Consider the following 23,050-nt stretch of genomic DNA (forward strand, 5'->3'; position numbering starts at 1 on the left):
GCAAATATTAAATCATTTTATGTAAGGGACTTGAGCATTCATGGATTTTGGGGGATCCTGGAACAAATACCCCATGGATACTGAGAGACAACTGTATTTATTTCCTCTTTCTGTGTGTGGATTTTTTTAAAGTTTTAAAATCATATAACAATGCTGAAATATATAAAGAAAAAGTTAAAGTGCATCTCTTTACACCAGCATGTAACCACTTATGTATAACAGTTTTATGTGCATTCTTTGAGACCTATTTATTTATATTTATTTATTTATTTTATTTTATTTATTTATTTTTTTTTTTGAGACAGGGTCTCTGTAGCCCGGGCTGGAGTACAGTGGTACGATCACAGCTCACTGTAGCCTTGAACTCCAGGGCTCAAGCAATCCTCCCGCTTTAGCCTCCTAAGTAGCTAGGACTACAGGTGTGTGCCACCATGTCCAGTTAATTTTTTTTTTTTTTTTTTTTGAGATGGAGTCTCGCTCTGTCGCCCAGGCTGGAGTACAGCATGTGATCTCAGCTCACTGCAACGTCTGCCTCCTAGGTTCACACAATTCTCGTGCCTCAGCCTCCTGAGTCACTGGGATTACAGGCTTGCACCACCACACCTGCTTAATTTTTGTATTTTTAGTAGAAATGGAGTTCACTGTGTTGGCCAGGCTGGTCTCAAACTCTTGACCTCAGGTGATCTCCCTGCCTTGGCCTCCCAAGCCAAGTGCTGGGATTACAGGTACAAGCCACTGTGCCCGGCCTGGTTAATTTTTTATTTTTTAAAAGTTTTTTGTAGGGATGCGGTCTTGCTGTGTCACCAAGGCTAGTCTTGAACTCCTGGCCTCAAGCAGTCTTCCCACCTCAGCCTCCCGAAGTACTGGGATTACAGGTGTGAGCCACCACACCTAGCCAAGACCTATTTCTCTGTGTGTGTGCATGTCTTCATTTCATTGTGTAATATCCCACTTTTGCATGTAAATAATTGGCCTAATTTAGCCCTTACTGACATTTATGTTGCATAAACTGTTTTGCTATAAGCAAATAAGATTGCATTTAAGATTTAAGACTCTCTTACATTTATCCTGTCCTTCTGTACAAATATTTGTGTAGGATTGAGTCAGAGAAATGGAATTTGTTACACAAAGGTTTGAGCACATTAAATATTAATAGATATGACCAAACAGCCCTCGAGAAGAGCTGTATTTATGCCTACTTGCAGCAATGGTGTGTGAGAACACCTTTTTCCCTACATTCTTGCCAACACTAAATAGGATCTCTCTTTCATTTTTGCCAATCTGATAGGGTTAAAAATAGTATCTCGTTTTATTTTGCAGTTCTTGGATCACTTATGAGAGTGAGCCTCTCTTTGCAGCATTTTGCAGTTTGTTTGTCTTCAGCTTTGATCACTTGTTCACATTTGTCTTTTCTTGTTTCTTGGTTTTTGTTTTGTTTTGAGACAAGGTCTCGCTGTCACCCAGACTGGACTGCAATGGTGCGATCTTGGCTCACTGTAACCTCCACCTCCCAGGCTCAAGCAGTTCTGTCTTAGCCTCCCAAGTAGCTGAGGCTACAGGCGCATGCCACTGCACCTGGCTAATTTTGGTATTTTTAGTAGAGACGGGGTTCCGCCATGTTGCCCAGGTTGGTCTTAAACTTCTGAGCTCAGGTGATCCACCTGCCTTGGCCTCCAAAAGTGCTGGGATTACAGGTGTGAGCCACTGCACCTGGCCTTTTTCTTGTTTGTTGTGATAAGCATTTCCCCATGTTGTTACATTGCCTTCGTAACTGTCATTGTTAATGTCCATCTACAGAACATTGCATTGAGGAAACGAATGCCCTATTGCTACCCATAGTTGGAAATTTAAGTTGCTTCCAATTTTTTTTGTTATTTTAATTAATGGAGCAATGAACATGTTTTGTCTGTAATTTGAGTAATATCTTAACGTAAAATCGCAGATCAAAGGATAGGTATCCCTTAAGACTCTTAATCTATACCTATATACATACTTAAAATATTTTAAAATTGTGAAGGGCTGTAAAATCATCTGGTACAATCCTCTCTACAAATAAGGAAATGAGGCCCAGAAAGGGAAAGAGACTTCTCTGAGGACACACAGCTAGCACAGAACAGATTTAAATTCTAGCTTCTGACTCCTGGTTCCATGTTGGTTCCCTGACATATCAGCCTGCAGACTTTAGCACCATGCAAACATTGCTTCCTGTGGGATACTCCAGTAAGTGCTAGAGGTCCTGGAACAGCGGTGGCAATACCGGACATTGAGCTGAAGTGCTCTGGCCCTCCCAGGCCCCTGGATCTGCCTGACTGAGGCCAAAGCCCAGACAGTGTGTGTCACCTAGCACCAAGTCACCTAGCAAGGACATCTAGACCAGAGCTTTCCGACTGCTCTGAGGTGTTCCCTTGAGGCTCTCAGGGGTAGGAAAGCTGAGGGATGGGACCAAGGGGAGTCACCACCCCCACTGTACCCAAAGTGGCTCTGCTGTCATCCATTTGATGTATTAGATGCCACCTAAGATTATGATTTGGCAGAGGGGTTTGCACAGCTTTTAAAATATTTAGAGGCCTGATATGATTCCCTTATTTCCCAAGAAGAAGACTGTGAGGCACAAAGAGCCTTACCCAAAGGCCCTCCCAGAATCAGCAGCAGAAGGATATTTGCCAAGTGCCCCAGTGAGCAAGACCCTGATACCCGATGGGAACAGGGCTGGGGCAGAGCGGTGGATGCCATTAGACGTCTGGGCATTTCATTTTAGGAGCATTGCTTCCAAACATTTCTGTTTCTAAGCATTCAGGAATTGTCCCTGTGTACCAGGCCCTGTGATGGGCCCTCTGCAGACACTGCCCAGTGTAAAGCTTGCTGCAATCCTGTGAGAAGCAGCCTGCCCCCATTTCACAGGGGAGGCCCACAGATAGGAAGTGGCTTGCAGTCAAGGGCTGGGGTGGACTGGAGCTTGTGCAGCCACTTGGCCTCCTCAGCTGGTGTGTGCCTGGAAGAGACAGACTATCTGGGTTCTTTCCCATATCCTGGGCTTCTCTGCATGGCTCCTGATGCATCAGTGAGCACCAGGAGCACCTGTATCCAGGTGGCCCTAAGTCTCACTTTCATTATGCAGCTGGTGCCACTGCCAGGTATGTGCCATGCCTCCCCTGGGGTTAGATCAGGTTGCTCTGTTTCCTGTTGGGTTCCCCTGTTCACATTAGCATGCAGAGGCCAGCGTGAGTGTTTTTTGCCCTGCCCCATACCGTCCACACCAAAACGAATTTGGGCAAAGAGGCTTTTTAGCCCCAGTTTCCTCCCTGCAGAGTGACCTCACCGGCAGGGTGGCCTTACCGGCAGGGTGGGCCTGCACAAGCAGTGGCACACAGATAAGCTGCAAGTGCTGGAGGCCAGAGATCCAGGGCAAAGTGTTTCCTGGTAGAGCAGGTCAGCAAGGGGATGGCTGGGGACTGATACTCCAGCCACCTGTGGGCGAGGCACCGTGCTTCACACTTTCTACATCATCTTTTTTAGTCTTGCAGAGACGCTAAGTAACCTGCCCAGGCTCTGCCAAGTGTGTTGTAAGTGGAAAAAGCAAATTGGCAAATAATACATATAAGATGGTTCCATTTTTATAAAGACAGTAGTCATGTGTATGTAATGTCTAATAGGCAAAGAACTCGCACAAATATGTGTTTTTATTGTCATGTTACATGTGAAGAAACAGGCTCAGAGGTGACCTGCCTGAGGCCACACAGCTGCTGGGGAACTGGGTGTGTCCCCAGCTGCCCACCCTGAAGCTTGTGCTTTTCCAGGATCCCCCCTGCCTCCCCCTGAGAGCATCTGCCAGAATTCATTTATGGATGAGAAAGCTGAGGCCAGGAGAAGCTCAGCCATCCCAAGGCACACAGCACATTGAGTCGTGACCATTTAGGGCTGAAGGAGACACTAGCTCAATAGAAGATTTGGGTGTGGGAGCCCCCAGGGCCAGAGAGGTGTGAGCCTTATTCATGTGAGCATCCTCCAGACGATGATGGCTGCTGTGCCCAGAGAACTATGGAGCTTGGTCCAGGGACAGCAGGGAAAGTGCCATGACCAGTTAGTGCCGTGAGCCCTGGGTTGCACTGAGGGGCTGACCCATGCCTAGAGTTGGTGCTTCCCTGGCCTCGGGGAGGGTGGGAAGGGAGGGAGGGAGGGAATTCCCCTGCATGGAGCATTGCATCAGGGCAGTTAAATGTTTAACTCTGTTAAACACTTGCACCAGGCTAGGCTGGGGTCGCTGAGTTCTCTAGACTGTCGGGGACTCACTGTTTGGCCCTGGGCACACACCACTTAACCTCTTTGAGCTCCTGCTCTCTCTGCTAGAGGATACCCGCTGTGCCTAACCTCACCAGCTTTCAAGAGTCTCAAAGGCGGTAATAGACATGAAAGAGCTTTGAAAAGGCCAGGAGTGCTGAACAGAAGCCGGGTGTTGCTGTTACGCCCCGATGGCGCTGGGCGCTTGTGTGCAGCCTGATCACAGTGCCCTCTGTCATTTCAGCTGAATAGCATTGGCAATTACTACAAGCCGTGGTTCTTTAAGCACGTGGAGAACTATCTGAAGACAAACCGAGAGGGCCTGGAGTACATTCCCTTGAGGCACTACTACCACCGCCACACGCGCAGCATCTTCTGGGAGCTACAGGTGAGGCTTGGGTTTCTGTAGCCCTGGCTCCTCCGGGCCAGCTGGGCAGGGAGCCCGGACAGTTAACGCTGTAGCCATGCTCTCTCCCTTCAGGGTAAAGAGTGGCTTTGTCCTAAGGAACTGCAACACCTTCTCACAGTTGTTTCCTTCTGAAGGAACCGACTATCTTCAGTTCAAGCAGCAGGCTCTTAAGCAAGCGTCTGCTTGGTGCTGGGGAGTAGGTCCCTCGGCCAGTACTTTGGGGAACACAAACCTGTTCCGCCTTTGAGCCTCTAGCCACAGTGAGCAGACAGATCCCTGCACTGTAAAGGGCCGCAGGAACATGAGTAGGAAGTGGCTAGTTCTGCCTAGGGCTTGAGGTAACAGCCGAGCCTGGCTGTGAAAGGTGAGTGAGAATTTGCTATTGCATGTGTAGATGGGTGGGTGGATGAGGAGTAATGACACTTTAAGTGGCAGAAGGTCAGGAAGAGCCCCTCAGGAGACGACTTTGTGAGCAGGGACCTGAACATAGGGAGGGCAGGCCAGGAACAACTCCAGGGAGGGCTCTGGAACTGTTCACAGGCAGAGGGACAGCCAGAGCCCAGGGCTTGAGCTGGGCTAACAGAAAACTAGCCATTAGAAAATGGACAGTTCAGGGTAATTTAGTACATTCAGTGTTGTGCAACCACTACCTCTGTGTAGTTCCAAACATTTTCATCTCCGAAAAGGAAACCCTATACCTATTAAGCAGCCACTCCCTATTCTCTCCCCTTCCCCAGCCTGTGGCAACCACCAATTCATCTTCTGTCTCTATAGATTTACTTATTCTGGATATTTCACATGTATGGAATGATACAGTATGTGCCTTTTGTGACTGGCTTCTTTTACATAGCATAATGTTTTCATGTATCAATATTTCATTTCTTTTTATGGTGGGATAGTAGTTCATTATGAGAAACCACATTTTGTTTTGTCACTCATGTGGGTTGTTTCAACCTTTTGGCTACTGTGAACAGTGCTGCTACAAACCTTCATGTGCATGTCTTTGTTTGAATACCTGTTTTCAGTTCTTTGGTATTTAGAACTAGGAGTGGAATTGCTGGGTCATATGCTAATTCTGTGTCTAACTTTCTGAGCAACAACCAAACTTTTTTCTACTGAGGCTGTGCCATTTTTCATTCCCACCAGCAATGTATGAATGCTCTTATTTTTTTTAACAGTCTCACCCACACTTGTTATTTTCTGGTTTTTAAAATATTAGTATTATTATTATAGCCATTCTGGTGGGTTTGTGGTATTGACTTGCATTTTCTAAACTAATGATGTTGAGCATCTTTTTATATGCATGTTAGCTGTTTTGTATATCTTCTTTGGTGAAAAGTCTATGTGAATCCTTTGCCGCCTTTTAAAATTTGGTCATTTGTCTTTGTTGTTGAGATGTAAGAGTTCTTTATATATTCGGGATAGTAGGCCCTTATCAGATATATGATCTGCAAACATTTTCTCCAATTCTGTAGGTTTCTTTTCATTGTCTTGTTAATGTCCTTTGATGTACAGAAGTTTTTAATTTAGATGAATTCCAATTTATCTATTTTCCCTTTTGTGTTTTTAGTGCCATATATAAGAATTTATTGCCAAGTCGAAGCCCCTGTGCTTTCTTCAAAGACCTTTATAGTTGCAGCTCTAATATTTAGGTTGTTGAGTGGGGTAGGAGTCCAGCTCCATTCTTTTGCATATAGCTATCCAGGTGTCCCAGCAAGGCTGCTTGTGTTTGAAAAACAGCAAGAAGGCTGAGAAGCCAGCATGCCCACGCTGAGCTATGGTGAGGAATGAGGTCAAACAGCCACCAGAGGCTAGATCATATGGCTCCTTGTAGGTTAGGAAGGACTCTATATTTTATTCTAAGTATAATAGGAAGCCAATGAGGGCTTTGAACAGGAAAGTGACATGGCCTGATTTTTGTTTTAAAAGAATAACTGTGACAGCTGGATAGAGTGGATGGGGGCAGGAGTGGACAAGAGCGGAAGAGTAGAAGAAAGAAGATACTGTTGTTTGGGCAGCAGCAGGGGAGAAGTGTCAAATCTGGGAGATGCAGTGCAAGTTGAACAAACCAACAGGATTTCCAGAGAGCTTGACCATGGATGTGATTCCAAGGTTCAGGGCCAAGGTTGACTGCCATTTGAAACATGGGGGAGGGGACTGGAAAGGGGAATCAGAAGCCATTCAGATGTCCAGGTGGGACGACAGCAGGAGCCAGTGATGTGTGTTGGGACTTCAGGAGTTCAGTGGAGGTTGGAGCCCCATCTGCACATTTCTTAGCCACAGAGAAATGTTTTCTAAAGCCATGGAGGGAGATGAGTGAGGATGGATAGAGAAGACCCTGGGACACCCAGCAGGTTAGGGGAGGAGGAACGAGCCAAGGGCAAGAGAAAGTGCTGTCAACCAGGGCAGGGGAACAAAGCCAGGAGGATGTGGCATCCCAGAAGCCAAGGGAAGACTGTTTTAGAAGGAAGGCCAGCAACTATGCCACATGCTGCTGAAGGAGAGACTGGATTTGGCCATGGGAATGTCATCATTGACTTTAAGCAATAGGGGTGAAACCTTGACCAGTGGGTTCGAGAGAGAACTGGAAACAAGGCAGTGGAGACAGTGAAAACAAACTGTGAGAGAGAGGCTCACTGTCAAGGGAGGCAGAGAAACAGGGTGATGGCAGGAGGCCGGTGTGGGGCCAGGTGAAGGTACTTTGTGTGATTGCTTTAAGATGGGAGAGGTGGTAGTCATGACAGTGATCCAGTGGAGGGGAAAATGACAGTGCAGAAGAGGGTATATTGAAAGGGTGAAGCTTTGAGCAGGGGGGTGGAGTGGCTCCTGAGCTCAGGTGGAGAGGTTGCCTTTTGATGGGCACATGGAAAGTTCATCCAATTGTCAGGAGGGAAGGAGGACCATAGGGTGGTGGGAGGGTGTGAGAGTTCTCTTCTGATTGCTTCTGTTTTCTCAATGAAATAAGGATCTTGGCTGAGATGAAAGGGGAGAGGATTTTGATGGTTTGAGGAGAGAAGAGATGTGAAGCTGTCCCTCAGAGAGTGGGCAGTGAATTAACTGGGAAAACACTGTGGCATTGCCAGGTAGCACTGGGCCTACCAGGGATTCACACTCATGAATTTACAGTGAGACCAGCCCTGTGGTTGTGGGTTTTCACTCAGGAATCTGTGTGGGTGGGGTACAGAGTAGGCAGAGAGTTATATTTAACCATGGCCGAGGTTTTGCAGGGAGTGTGATGTGTAGGGAAGAGTGAGGACCCAAGGGTGTGGTTATGATGAAATCTAAGCCAGCCATGGAGGGGAGGCAGGATGTGAGAGGCCCCCAGGGACTGACAAGGGACTGATCTGGTGGACAGGATGCCCTGGGTGAAGTGGAGCATCAAAGTCAGGGGACTAGAGGGCATAAGCTAGGAAGAGAGGCGGTGATGGCTGAGAACAAACACTTGTAGTGGAAGCTATGGAGACAGTGAATGCAGGGCAGGGTGACAAGGCCTAGGGGTCAGCAAACGTTCTTGAAGGGCCAAACAACAAATATTTTAGGCATTGCAAGCCACAGAATCTATCATAGCTCCTCAGATCTGCCACATGGAAACAGCCAAGGACAGTACATGAATGAATAGGGATGACTGGCCCCAGTAAAAACAAATTTACAAAAACAGGCACTAGGCCACATGTGGCCAGTGGGCTCACTTCCTCCCACACTGGATCCCCATGGGTAGTAATTTCTGTCCCCTCTTCCAGGGTATTTTGTGAGAGCCAGTGGCCAAGGACATGTGGAAGATAAGATCACTGGAATGTAAAGAAAGAAGGCCAGGGGCAGAGAGACCAGGCGTGGTCAGGACCTTCTCTGTGGGTTTTCAGTCACCAAAAGTTAATGTTGAGGAAAGTGGCAGTTTTCTAGGATCTGGTGAAAGGAACCAAGGATGTTGGGATTCAGGGAATTCAGTGACCCACACTCTAGTGAGGGGAGGGGAGCTGTGGTTATTGTAATGTAATGGGGAGCCAAGCAAGAAGACACAAGGCAGATGATAACAGAGGTAGCCTTTATTGGGCTCACGGGCGAGGTTCACCGGTCCCCTAGGAGGAGGGCCGAGGAAGTCGTGCTTGGGGCGGGTATCAGGGGGCCTTTTATAGGGCGAGGTAGGCGGGGTTTGTAGGTTTCTGTTTCTGAGGAATGACGTGTGCAGGAGCTTGCGCAGAGCGGGGGTTTTTTGGCGGGCGTGGGCTTTTTTCGCGTGCTGAGAGTCTTAGCAGGAAGTGAAGGGCAGGGAGTCCTAACAAAGGGCCTGCCATGCTGAGTGATACCGCCATGTTGGGTCTAGATACCTGCCTAACAGTTATCAGGGGAGGTATTGGGCACATGTTTCCAAGTTTCTAAGGTTGGTTGCTGGGCACAGGGGAGGAACAGCGATCTGGAAGCAGTATTGAGGGGCCAGGGGGACCCTACCTCACCTCCATCTATCCCAGTGGCAGGAGGGTTTTAGGGGAGAAAATGATACCATTTAAAGAGGGCTTCAGGGTTCTAATTAAGAACAAGGAGGGGAAAGGAATGTTCAGAGAAGAGACTGAGAATGGAGAGGGTTTTGCTGAGGTCAGACCATGAGAACAGGGCTTGAGGAGGGGTGGTGGGGCAGTGGCAAGTGAAGTCAGATTAAGAGATGCTGCATTGCTGTAGTAGGTTAAGATCACAGTAACAAGGCACCTGGCAGGCCATGGTGACTAAGGACAACAGAACGTAAGGCATGACGGAATTACACCTGGTGGGTTCCTAGAAGAAGGTGATTGGTCAGTTCTGATGTTGGGTAGGTATCTTAAGCAGAATGCGATTGGGTAGTGGTAGGGGTGGAGGAGTGTAGGGGTGAGGGTCTCATCATGGCCTGGGGGGCTATGGGGTCTCCCCCACACCCATTAGTCTTAATCTTGGGCAATGTCAAGGCCCACAGCAGGTGGTAGGCAATTTTGCCAAAAGCAGAAGCCACTATGAGTCCTTCTTGATCCCTGCCAACAACAATGTTAAGGTTGTGGAGTGTGGTTTTGTTAAGAGAAAGGAGAGGAGCCAGCGAAAGAGGATCAGAAAGATAACAGCAGTGGTTAACATTAGCCACTCTCATTGTGGTGGACGTTAATGCCGAACACTTTCCACGCATTATCTTCATCTTCCCAACAACCCTCTGAGAGTAGATATTAGTGTTATTTCCATTCCACAGATGAAAATACTGAGGATTAGGTTATCCAAAGTAACTACCAGCCTGAGCAACATGGCAAAACCCTATCTCTACTAAAAATACAAAAATGAGCCAGGTGGGTTGGGGCATGCCTGTAATCTCAGCTACTAGGGAGACTGAGGCAGGAAAACCACTTGAACCCAGGAAGTGGAGGTTGCAGTGAGCCAAGATCATGCCAGTGTACTCCATCCTGGGCGACAGAGTGAGACTCTGTCTCAAAAATAAAAAAAAAGAAAAGAAAGCGTTTGAGACAAAGTAAATAACACAACTCAGAGAACGAGTGTATTAGTGATCTATTCATGCATTATGAACAAAACCAAAAGTTAGAGATTAAAGCAGCAAACATTTATTATATCATAGTTTCTGAAGGTCAAGGATTTGGGAGTGGCTGATCTGGGTGATCCTGGCTCAGGGACTCTCATGCTGTGGGCTAGGGCAGCAGTCATCTGGAGGCTTGACTGGGGCTGGAAGATCTGCTTCCAACTCACATGGATGTTGACCAGAGACCTTAGCTCCTTGCCACATGGGTTCCTCCAGTGACCTCATGACAAAGCAGCTGGCTTCCCCCAGAGCAAGTGATCCAAGAGAGAGACCAAGGAGGAGTCTGCAGTGCCTTTTACGACCCCGTCATAGGCCACACCTCTCACTCCCACCATATTCTCCTTATTAGATCAGAGTCACTAATCCAGCCCATACTCAGGGGAGGGGCACTGAGCTCCACTTCTTAAAGAAAGGACTAGCAAAGAAGCTAGGGGCATATTTTAAAACCACTACAGAAGGCCAGGCACAGTGGCTCATACTTGCAATCCCAGCACTTTGGAAGGTGGAGGTGGGCGGATCACCTGAAGTGGGGAGTTTGAGACCAGCCTGACCAACATGGAGAAACCCATCTCTACTAAAAATATAAAATTAGCCAGACGTGGTGGTACATGCCTGTAATCTCAGCTACTCAGGAGGCTGAGGCAGGAGAATCACTTGAACCTGGGAAGCGGAGGTGGTGGTGAGCTGAGATCACGCCATTGCACTCCAGTCTGGGGAACAAGAGTGAAATTCCATCCCCCCGCAAAAAAAAAAAAGATAAAAATAAAACTGCTACACAGAGCTAGGATTCAAAATGAGGTTCGTCTTACACATTTGTGCTGTTAAATAAACACTGACCCACACTGACATCAGGTAAAGGAAGAATCTGGAAGAATGGGTGTGTTCCACCTGCATTTGCATGCAGGAAGTGAACATTCAGACCTCTTGTGATCTGTCACCGCCCGGTAGTAGGGAAGCTGGACTGGGAAGAGGAAGAAGTCAAGCTGTGGTGCAGTCACAAGGAAGGCCTCAGCTGACAGGCAGCCCTGGGGTAAGATGGCCTTCCAGAGTTGTGTCACCTTGAGACCCGTGGGCTAGGACTTTACACCAAATGCTGCCCCATCAACCAGTCATTGTGCAGGCTGACCTTGGATGAGGCAGCTCCCTTCTGCCAAAGGCAGTTCTCCCTGAGTGTCAGCAGTCAGCACCCCGTGCAAGTGGGGCAATGGGTGCCTCCCTGGAGCGGGCATCTGCACGGAGCACCGCAGCATCCTCTACAGTGGAAATGCAGAAGGCAAGACATTTCTAGAGGGGAGGAATAAACAATTTCAAATGCATGCCTTTTCCCTGCCTCTGCTGGGATAATTCTTCCCCCTTCCATTGGCAGCCTTTCCCCCGGGCTCCTCCCTGATGAGTAAGGCCCTGGAATGAACCAGTGTGACCAGGCCTGGGTGCTAAGCCCCTTAACAAGCTGCATTCTGGGTGATTAGTCCATTCTGGTCACACCTGTGCCAGGACTGGCTGGTGCAGTCACTTCCTTTCCCCCAGCTTGGTCAATCAGCAACACGTGGAGTCAGGGCTAGCTGCATAATTTGCAGGGCCCAGTGCAAAAAGCAGGCCAAAAGTGCCATTAAAGGTACTAAAATATAAAGCTTTTTTCTTTCTCCATGGTCTCTCTCATCATAAATATTTGCAACTTAATGCCATTCTAAGTAAATATTTAAAGTATTAGTATGAATTTTACTGTTCATTGTTTAAATATATTTATAAATATAAGAATATTTAACTCATATATATGTATTTCTTGGTTCCATTAAGAATGCTGCATAAACTCTTTTTATTTCTCTTTGTTACATTCTACTAACACTACCTTTGACTTACGGTGAGTAAGGAAGGACTGAAAGGAACCAAGCTGGGCAGCTCTGTCTTGTCATTCCCTCGTCATCATTTCAGTATAAGCAGTTGGCTAACACAGGGAGTTAACACCAGTAAGAAAGGATAAGATAGTGTCCTTATGTTCATAGAAGGCCATTGCCCCAGGACCTCCCTCTGGGGCTGGGGTTCCTGGCTCAGGCTGGGCCCCTTGGATTTGCCGTGGGGCCCTATAGCCAGTGAGCAAGGATAGCCAGAGAGCAAGGTCTGCAGTGAGATGCTCCAGAATGACTGGCCTCAGCAAGAGGGCAGCTTAGGACCCTGGGATCACAGGTCACTAAGCAACATAGGATAAGTAATGGGTGGACAGAAGCAGGAAAGGAAAAGGGCAGGGCACATGTTTAAAACTTGAGCTTTCTGAGGCTAAGACTGGAAAAGGAATGGTTTCAGCTGATATATTTGGCTAACAGTTGACTATTTTTAGGAAAAAAACACAAATGACTTTTAAACGTCAAAGTGATACTGTCTAACTCGGAAATAGAGAAGGGCAAAACAGAATGCCAGGAGTCTCATTTTTTACCTATCAGAATGAATGACAGTGATCTAGAAGTTTGATGTCACATCGTGCTGGCAAGGGAGAAGGGAAACAGTGTTCTACATTGTCTGGGAGAGTATAAAATGGTACAAGCTCTGAAATGGTATCCATGAAAATTGCACACACCATTTAAGCCAAGATCTTCCACTTCTGGGAATTTATCTTTCTGACACATATAAAAGGGCAAAGATACATATATGAAGGATATTAGTTGGCATAATCTAGAAATAATCTAAATGTCTGCCAGTATAGAAGTGATTAAATAAATTATGACACATCCACTGTAATTGAGCAGGGGTCAATAACCTTTCTTTTTTTTTTTTTTTTTTTTGAGACGGAGTCTCACAGGGTCACCCAGGCTGGAGTGCAGTGGCGCGATCTTGGCTCATTGCAACCTCCGCCTCTCCAGTTCAAACGATTCTCCTTGCCTCAGCCTCCTGAGTAGCTGGGATTACAGGCACCCGCCACCATGCCCAGCTAATTTTTGGGGGTATTTTTAGTAGAGATGGGGTTTCGCCATCTTGGCCAGGCTAGTCTACTGACCTCAAGTGATCCGCCCACGTTGGCCTCCCAAAGCGCTGGGATTACAGGCGTGAGCCACCGTACCCGATCCAGTAAGCATTTTATACAATGGGTCAGATAGTATACAGTCTAGGTTTTTCAGACCATGAGGCCTCTCTAGTAACTGCTCCTCTGCCTTGTAGCCTGGAGGCAGCCATGGACAATTTGTAAAGGAACACACAACCAGAGGGTGGGCCAAATTTGTGGACCCCTGCAGCACACATTAGGCACCCACAACCGAAGGCAGTAGTGCTCTCTGTATTGATACACAGGATACAGTGATGAGCAGGTGTGCCAAGATGCCACCATTTGTGAGTTTGTTTTTTTGTTTGTTTGTTTTCTGTTTTTTTAAATCTCTTCTGCTTCTCTGTGTATCAGATGTCTCCCGAAGGGTAGGCAAATCATTCATACCAATGCTTGCCATTAGGGAGGGGGAGGGGAGTTGAGGGTGGGTGGGGAGTGAGATCAGATCATTTCTAGGAGGGAAACAGGGTCAGGAATGCGCATGGAGGCTTAACCTTTGTACTACAGGGATTTCTGCTGTGGGCGTGTGTAGGTCTTCCAAAGGTAACCAAGGAAACAATAAAAGCCATGCTATTTATTGAGCTCCCGTTGCATGCCAGACATTAGCAAAGGCAGCAGGATTTAACAGAAGAAAGCAGGCAGGTCCCTGACTTAATGGGAGTGGTCTGGCGATTCCAGGGGAGTGAGGGAAAGGGTCACTCAGCCTTCAGTGCTTACACACGTGGCTGCCTTGGGGAGTCGCTGTGTCTCCTAGTCTGATGTGGACCCTTTCGTGTGCTGCCCCAGCCTGTGTTTGTCCCCATTCTTCCCACACTGTCATCCAGTGGCCTGTGTCTTCCACACCTGGGAGAGTGGGCATCTTAAGGACAGAGACCATGTCTCAGTTATCTTGGTTCCCCAGTACCCAGCATAGAACCTGGTTCCTGACCTCAGAGGCCCCTTGGAACTGTCTAATGAATGGAGGAGTGGCCTTGGCTTCAAGGACTCACGGAGCTGTGAGAATCGGGTAACAGAGGACACTGGGGACCCTCAGGAAGATGGCAGGACTCAAGCAGGGAGGAAGATTGTGAGCCAGGGGCCAAAGTCTTCTCTGTTGGAGGTGGGCAGAGCTGGAGGGGAGTCGGGGGCATCGCCAGGAGGCCGCAGTGCTGAGTGAGGAAGCTCCCGCCTCATGGCAGTTTGAGGCATGGAAGAGAAGAACAGCCTCTGCGCAGGAGGGTTTCCAGGGAGACTGAATTGGGGCAGCCAGGCAGGTGGTCAGGCTGTGAGCAAGGAATGCTGCAAACCAATAGGCTCCTTGTCGAACCTGAGCCAGACTGCACCCACCCCATGAGAGCTGTCTCTGGCTGTGTGCCCTTAGGGAGACTGCTTAAGTTCTCAGAGTATCACTATGCTCATTCAACAGCATTCGTTTTTCAAACATTTATGGAATGCCAGCTCTATGCCGGCCAGATCTCAACAGCTAGACCAGGAATGATAGCTACCTCATCATTGCACTCCAGGCACGGTCTCATTATCCTCACAAGGCCCATTTTACAGATAAGGAAACTGAGCTCAAAGAAGTTAAGTAACTAGCCCGGGGTCATCACTGCTGGGGAATGCCAGAGCTGAGAAGCAAACCTAGATCGGACTAGTAAAGCCCTAGGTCCCATCACACCCCCTCCAAAGAGGGGAATTGGACCCAGGTATGCTTCTGTCAAGCACAGAATGGGACCTGGCCCTTGACCCCTTGCACTTGGAGACATTCAACCCTTGTTGGTTTTTTTCTCTCCATCCCAAATCTTTGTTTTCTAGGACATCATCCCCTTTGGCAACAACCCCATCTTCCGCTACCTCTTTGGCTGGATGGTGCCTCCCAAGATCTCCCTCCTGAAGCTGACCCAGGGTGAGACCCTGCGCAAGCTGTACGAGCAGCACCACGTGGTGCAGGACATGCTGGTGCCCATGAAGTGCCTGCAGCAGGCCCTGCACACCTTCCAAAACGACATCCACGTGAGTGGGGGAGGGCAGGGCGGGCGCACTAGGCGTGTTCCCTTGGAATCCATGGTCTCCTCCCCTGAACCGTGTGACCGACCTTGGGCACACCTGCCCTCTGGGTGTTTTCCCAACTTTAAGATGCGGTTCTTGTCCCTATGCCTGCTGAGGCCTTGGCCCACTCAGTGATGGCCCTCCTGGGAGAGGAGTCATAGGGTCTGGCATCGAGTACCCTCATGACCTGCTCTGACTGTCCTCCAGGGTGGCGGAGTCAGGGTGTTCTCAGCCAGGGCTGGGGGGTGGGGAGCGAATCTGAGAGCACCTGAGGGGTGTTGAGAATGCTGCAAAGCCTTCGTTTGGGTGGGTATGAGCGCGCCAGACATGAACCTGTCACCTGTTGGAGAAAAAGCACCAATACCCACCTCCCTGGTCTACCCAGGTCTACCCCATCTGGCTGTGTCCATTCATCCTGCCCAGCCAGCCAGGCCTGGTGCACCCCAAGGGAAATGAGGCAGAGCTCTACATCGACATTGGAGCGTATGGGGAGCCGCGCGTGAAACACTTTGAAGCCAGGTCCTGCATGAGGCAGTTGGAGAAGTTTGTCCGCAGCGTCCATGGGTGAGTGGCGCAGAGTATAGTATGGTCCCTCTAGCTGACAGCCCCAGGGTACTGCTGCAGGGGAATGAGGCCAGCTCTGTGGAGAACCAGGAGCCCCAGGCCTATCAACTGGTTCCTGAGGGCCCCTGGAGCTGTGGCGGCCTCTGGGTCAGGAGGTAAGCTGTGAAAGATGGGCAGCGGGTGGGCTGGCAGGACTACTTGCCCTCTTCTCCCTGCACCCCCGCCTCCAGGGAACACGTCACACCCTCCCAGCTGCTCCAGCCAGAAACCTGGGAGTCACCCCACTTCTCCCCACGGGACAGATGGTGGGTGTGGGCTTAGCTGTGTCCAGGGGCGACTGCTCCAGATGGAAAGGCCAAAGCTAAGGAGAGATGGATTCCTGACTATGAAAGCCTCGGAGAGGCCCAGGACAGAGGATTGCCCAGAAAACAGCCTGGATAAACTATTGAGTGGAACATGGACAAAGCCAGGAAAAAAGAATACCATATGATTCCTTTCGTATAACATTCCCAAAAACACACACGAATCCATACTGATAGAAAGCGCATCAGTAGTTGCCTGGGGATGGCAGAGGGCGACGGATAACTGAGGGGCCCGGGGAAAGTTTGGGGCTGCTGGTTGTAGCCATGATCTGGACCGCAGTGACTGGAGTCCTTGGTTGCATGCATGTGTCGAGCTCATCCAATTGTATACTTTATGTCCGGTTTATTGAAAATCAATAACAGATGAAAGGAAAACAGCCCCACTGCTCCATTAGGGTGTGCCTGTGGCCAAGCAGAGGGGCAGAAGCCCAGCAGTCTGAGCTCTACTCCTGACTGCCTCGACTGCTAAGCTACCTAACCCCCAAGCCCCAATTCCCTACCTGCAAAAAGGGGATAAGAATACCTGCACCATCTTCTTCATCAGGTTAAGGGGGTTAAACAAGAGAAATCCTCCAAAAGCTCTTTCTGGGCTGCAGAGTGAGCAGTTGGGTTTCTCTCGCACCTTGCGCCTCCCGGTGTCCTCACCCACTTCTCTGCCTCTGCAGCTTCCAGATGCTGTATGCTGACTGCTACATGAACCGGGAGGAGTTCTGGGAGATGTTTGATGGCTCCTTGTACCACAAGCTGCGAGAGAAGCTCGGTTGCCAGGACGCCTTCCCCGAGGTGTACGACAAGATCTGCAAGGCCGCCAGGCACTGAACTGGAGCCCGCCTGGAGAGACAGACATGTGCGAGTGGTCAGGCATCCTCCCTTCACTCAAGCTTGGCTGCTTTCCCAGATCCACACTTTCAGAGAGAAACCCCTCCAGAAATCCCACCCTGACAGCCCAACACCACCTTCCTCCTGGCTTCCAGGAGCAGCCCAGTGGAATGGAAAGAATGTGGGATTTGGAGTCAGACAAGCCTGATCCAGTTCCCCGTTTAGAACTCATTAGCTGTGTGACTCTGGGTGAGTCCCTTAACCCCTCTGAGCCCGGGTCTCTTCATCAGTTGAAGGGGATAGTAATAGCTACCTGCAGGTTGTTGTCATCTGAGTTGAGCACCGGTCACATTGAAGGTGCTGGGTAAGTGGTAGCTCTTGTTGCTTCCCGTTCAGCGTCACATCTACAGTGGAGTCTGAAAAGGCTCCACATTAGGTCACCTGTGCACAGCCATGGCCGGAATGATGAAGGGGATGCCCTGGAGTTGCCCTGCCATCGCCTCTATAAGGCAGACAAGGTCCTCACAGGAGAAGGACATCTCTTCCCCACCCTGGGATCTCAGGAGGGCAGCCACGGGGTGGGGAGGCCCAAGATACGCCGTGCCAAAGCCAGGTCCGAGGCCAAAGTTCTCCCTGCCATCCTTGGTGCCATCCTGCCCCTTCCTCCTTAATGGCTGGGCCTGCAGACCCACCCCAGCCACCACTGAGTCCACTTGGAGAGCCCTGTGTTCCTGGAGAAGGCATGCCCGGGTTGGATCCTGCCCCAGCCTCAGCCTGGGACACCTAGGTGGAGAGAGGGCTCTCTGCTCCGAATTGGATCCAGGGGACCTGGGCTCATTCTTCTTGGCTCACCAACCCTGCAGGCCTCATCTTGTCCCAAAACCCACTTTGTCAGGGTGGGAGTGGGTCCACGCTGCTCTGCAGCATGGGGGCTGGGGAGTGGACAGCATCAGGTGGGAATATGGAGTCCACTCTCATGTTTCTGTAGGATTCTCACTGTGGGGCTGGAAGAAAAGAGCATCGACTTGATTTCTCCAACCACTCATCCCTCTTTTTTTCTTTCTCCCACCACTCCCCACCCCAGCTATAGTTAATTTCAGTGCCTTACAAATCCTAAGCTCAGAGAAAAGTTCCATTTCCGTTCCAGAGGGAAGGGAACCTCCCTAGGTCCTTCCCTGGCTTGTTATAACACAAAGCTTGGTTGTTTATGCAACTCTATCTTAAGAACTGCCCAGCCTCAGCTCAAAACCCGAATTTGAGAAGGAATTGCGTCACGTAAGGGAAACTGGAATTAAGGGAGCTGAGCCAGGCATGGTTGTGGCTTGTGAGTCAGGAGACCTAGGTTTCAGCCCCCTCTACTGTCAGCGAGCTGTACAAGGTGGGCAAGTCATTGTCCTCTGAGCTGCAGTTTCCTCATCTGTCACATCGCTACAGACAAGACCTCCCTGGAACCCTTCTGATTGTCTTAGACAGTGTGGTTGCAAAACCCACGGAAAGCCTCATTTGTGTGGAAAGTCAGAGGAAAAATAAATGATCCAGTGGACACTTGGGGATTATCTGTCATTCAAGATCCTTCCTTCAACCCCAAGACCAACTCTCATCTCATTTTCAGAAAGGCTCATACCTGGCTTGCAGGGAAGCATCCGTCTTGTCATTCCAGGTGCCAGAATCCTCTTAGAGTCACGCTTTGACTGAAGGGTGTTCACCCATCCCACCCAAGGCTTGGCATACTGCCAGTGTCTTAGCAGGGTCCTGTGAGGGCTGGGGGCATCCGGGCACTCAGAAGGCAAAGTAACCACCCTACCCATTTGGCCTCTGGAGGGGGCAGAAGAAAGAAACAAACCTCATCCTCTATTTTACAAAGCATGTGAATTTTGGCATTAGCTCTCATAGGAGACCCATGTGTTTCCTTGCTCAGTGCAAAACTGATGATTCTACTTGCTGTAGATGAATGGTTAACACGAGCTAGTTAATCAAACAGTGCCATTGTTTCGCCAGTGAAGCCTCCAACCCTAAGCGCCTGGGACTGTAGCCAGAGATGCCAGCAGCCTCTGTCGCCCTTAATCATATAACCAAAATCCAGACCTTATCCACAACCCGGGGCTTGGAAGGGTAGGTATTTTGGAATCACACCCTCAGGTTATGTTGCTCCAGTAAAATCTTGCCTGGAAAGAGGCAGTCTTCTTAGCATGGTGAGCTGAGTTCATGGCTTTTTTTTTGTAGCCAGTCCTGTCCCTGGCCATCCGTGTGATGGTTTTGGGTGGAGTTAAACCTGATGCCAGTGGGCAGTGCATGTGGAAAGTATCGGAGTAAGCCTCTCCCCTCCAGAGCCCCGAGTTTCTCGGCTGCATGAAGGTTTTCTGTAGAATCAGAATTGTAGCCAGTTTCTTTGGCCAGAGGGATGAATTGGATGTTACTGAAAGGGAGGGGTGGAGATGGGTGTGGCAGTGTATGGTGTGTGATTTTCATTTTCTTCTTTGGTCATGGGGGCCAAAGAGAAAGGCATGAGTCTCCCCTGTCAGGCTCTTACAGCCACAGGCACTGTCTACTATCTGGAAGACATGTCCCCGTGGCTGTGGGGCTGCTGCTTCTGTTAAAATAAAAGTGGCCTGGAAGCTGGTGTTTGTCGTTTCTTGCTTGGGGGACCAAAATGTGGAGTCAAAGCTGGGCTCGGGTGCAGGCTGTGCCCTTCTCCAACTCAGTTGCCCTCACTGAATCCATGAGCCCATGGTCAAGGGCTGGAAGAACATGCAGGAACTGACAGGTTTATTTCTATCACTGTCAGAGTGTGACTGGAGTAAGTGTTGAAAGGATCCCTCTCTGTGCAGGGTGGCAAGCAGACCAGTGAGAAGGCCCCCACTGCAGTCCAAGTGAGAGATGATGGTGGCTCTGTTAGGGTGGAGGCCTGGCTTTGTCACTTGCTTGTGACCAATTAATTTTAGCAAGTTAATCCTGTTGAGACTATTGTCCTCATCTACAAACTGGTGGACCCACTAGCTGTCCACTAAAATGCATATGTCCGTTCTTTGGACACATAGCTAGACTACCTTTCCCAGCCTTCCTTACAACCAGTTGTGCCCTTGTGTTAAGAGTTTTCCAGTGGAATGTAAACAGAAGTCATAAAAACCTGTATGAGGTCTCCTGGCTCCCCCCTTCCCTTCACTCAGTGCAAATGACAACCAGGCCATAGGTGGTTGGAGAGTCTTATGTCAGAAGGAACCTGGATTCCTGAGTCACTGCAGGAGAAGCGCTTGTGGCCAGAAATTCAAGACCAAGCTGAGCAACATAGTGAGACCCTGTCTAAAAATTAGCTAAGTATGGTGGCAGGTATCTGTCGGCCCAGCTACTCTGGAGGCTGAGGCAGGAGGATTGCTTCAGCTCAGAAACTTGAGGCTGAAGTGAGCTATGATCATGCTACTGCACTCCAGCTGGGGTGACACAGAGCAAGACCCTGTCTCAAACAATCAATCAATCAATCAGTCAATCAATAAGGCATTATCTGGGCTGGTGCCTGAGAGCCCAACCCAGAGCTCCTTGGTTTGCTGAGCTTAGGCTCTAGACTGGACAATCTGTATGTTGCTGTTCCCAGTTCCAAATCTGAATCTTAGCAGCAGCTGCCTTACAAGCCTCAAGCCATGAACCTGGCATCAAGACCTATGAGAAGCAAGAGGGCCACCTGAGGAGCCTTGGCTTGGTTTACCAACCTCCTTACAGGAGGGTGTCAACAATCTGTTCACTACCTGACCTCATGGAAGCTGAAAGTAGAAGAGAACTCACATGCGTATCCTTGGAACTTCTAGTTACCCCACTGGCAGACCTGAAGTCTGATCCCCCTGGGGGAGGGGTGAGAAAGGTGTTTGTGGGAGGGGGTCAGTGGTGTGCTGGATATGGCTTGTACCAGCTTACAAGGGCTATGATGCATATCTCCTTCCACTTCCATGGACATTGGCAACCTGAAATTACCCACAGGGGGAGCATTTACACCACAGAAATTAGCAGTGCTATGAATCAGGACTTGTTCTATCAATCAGTGTTCTCCAGAGAAACAGAACCAATAGGAGATACACACACACAGGCACACATCCCTTAACAATGAGGATAAGTTCTAAGAAATACATCATTAGATGATTTCATTATTATGTGAATATCACACAGTGTAGTTACACAAACCTAAATGGTACAGCCTACTACACACCTAGCTATATGGGATAGCTTATTGCTCCTAGGCTATAGACCTGTACAACATGGTACAGTACTGAATATTATAAGCAATTATAACACAATGGTAAGTACTTGTATATCTAAACATAGAAATGGTACAGTAAAAATATGGCATTATAATCTTGTGGGTCCACCGTTGTATATGTAGTCTATCATTGACCAAAATGTTATGTATCACATGACTATAGAAAGGCAGACACATGCAGAGACAGAGAAACAGACTTATAAAGTATTGGTTCATGTGATTATGGAGGCTAAGAAGTCCCAAGATCTACAGTAGGCAAGCTAGATACCCAGGAAAGCCAATGATGTAGTTCCAGTTTGAGTCCAAAGGGCCGAGAACCAGGAGAGCTAATGGTGTAAGTTCCAGTCCAAAAGCTGGTAGGCTCAAGACCCAAGAAGAGCCCACTTTTCAGTTCAGGTCTGAAGGCAGGAAAAGCCTGATGTCCCAGCTTAAGCACTCAGGCAGGAGGAGTTTCCTCTCATTCAGTCCTTTTGTTCTGCTCGTGTCTTCAGTTGATTGGATGAGGCCCACCTGCTTTAGGAAGGGCAGCCTGCTTTGCTCAGTCTGATTCAATGTTAATCTCATCCAGAAACACCCTCACAGACATACCCAAAGTAATATTTGGTCACATGTCTGGGCACCCCATAGCCCTGTGAAATTGGCACATAGAATTAACTATCATAGGAGGGCTTTGTTTTGTTTTGAGAGGCAGACATTTACCAACACACCACTTAACAGAGACCTCCCCTATTGAGCCCTCCAAATCCAAGCTTAGCAGGAAAGGTGGTTCCTGCGCCCTGGCTCTGGCCTCAGTACATTCGCCTCTCAGGCTTCTGAACCTTAGGCATCTCTGTGATCATCCCCCACTCCCTTGTTAATCATTCTCATTATTGGTGAACCCCCATTCCCTGGCTAATGCTGCAGCAGGTCCAGGAAGAGGGAGTGGATCAGCTGAACCTGGGAACAGGTGTAAACTGCTTCTGAGAAGGAGGAGCTCCAAGGGTCAAGTTGGAGAAGGTGAAACTGCCTTCAGGGCCAAAAGACTATGGCAGGGCCAGAGTGGGACCTGGGCTTGCTCAGGCCCAGGGCAGGCATCGAGCAGTCAACAGCGATGAGGATGGCAGGACCTGAACTTTGAACAAAGGGAGCTTCCCAGAGCTGGCCTGGCTGGTGTGCTGAGGGATGTTGTGAAATCAAGGTAAAAAGCCAAAGACAGCACGGTACAGCGTTCACAATGGTCAGAACCATCACTCTTACGTATTGATAAGAACCTAACACAGCAAATGAAGTCCCATTCTATTAATGTTTACTAAAGCAACCACACCATGCAACCTATGTAAACTTATTCCTCCTGTGGGTCTCAGTTTCTCCTTGTAAAGTGAGCAGCTATGCCAGCCATGCTTCACCTTGCCAGGACATTGCAGATGACCAGCTGCCCATGCCTACTAGCTGTTCTTCAGAACCTGGTTGCAGCAGGACTGCCTATGTGTGACACCCACTCATTGTTGCGTTACCTGTGGTCCATGTTGCAAGGTGGTGCTGAAGGCATAGTAAGAACCTGGATGTTAAGTCTGGTGGCATGGCTTGTAAAACGCTGTTTTTGGTCTGCTCAGGGCTTCCCACAACCTGGCAGCATCTCACACTGGAGTGGGAGAGATCACTATCCTCCTGAGCAACAGGGAGGTGCTAGAACCTGCTGTTACTTTTTTAAGTTGTATGTGCTAGAGGGTTCAACCCAGTCACCTGCAGGACCATTTCAAGAGATGGAACTAGAATCTGGTGGTTATTA

At 49.0% G+C, this 23,050-nt stretch overlaps 1 protein-coding gene across 1 annotated transcript in view; it reads left to right on the forward strand.

Annotated features, from left to right (window-relative positions):
• DHCR24 (24-dehydrocholesterol reductase) overlaps positions 1-19,651 on the forward strand; it is a 36,248-nt gene extending 16,597 nt beyond the window's left edge. The window contains exons 6-9 of the mRNA XM_007978616.3: positions 4,523-4,666; positions 15,058-15,255; positions 15,677-15,855; positions 16,883-19,651. Coding sequence (XP_007976807.3) covers positions 4,523-4,666; positions 15,058-15,255; positions 15,677-15,855; positions 16,883-17,036 — 675 coding nt within the window. The 3' untranslated portion in view covers positions 17,037-19,651. The remainder of the gene's footprint in view (positions 1-4,522; positions 4,667-15,057; positions 15,256-15,676; positions 15,856-16,882) is intronic.
• Positions 19,652-23,050: the final 3,399 nt, after the last annotated feature.

Source organism: Chlorocebus sabaeus, chromosome 20 (genome assembly GCF_047675955.1).
Source record: "Chlorocebus sabaeus isolate Y175 chromosome 20, mChlSab1.0.hap1, whole genome shotgun sequence".
NCBI classification, from domain to species: Eukaryota; Metazoa; Chordata; class Mammalia; order Primates; family Cercopithecidae; genus Chlorocebus; species Chlorocebus sabaeus.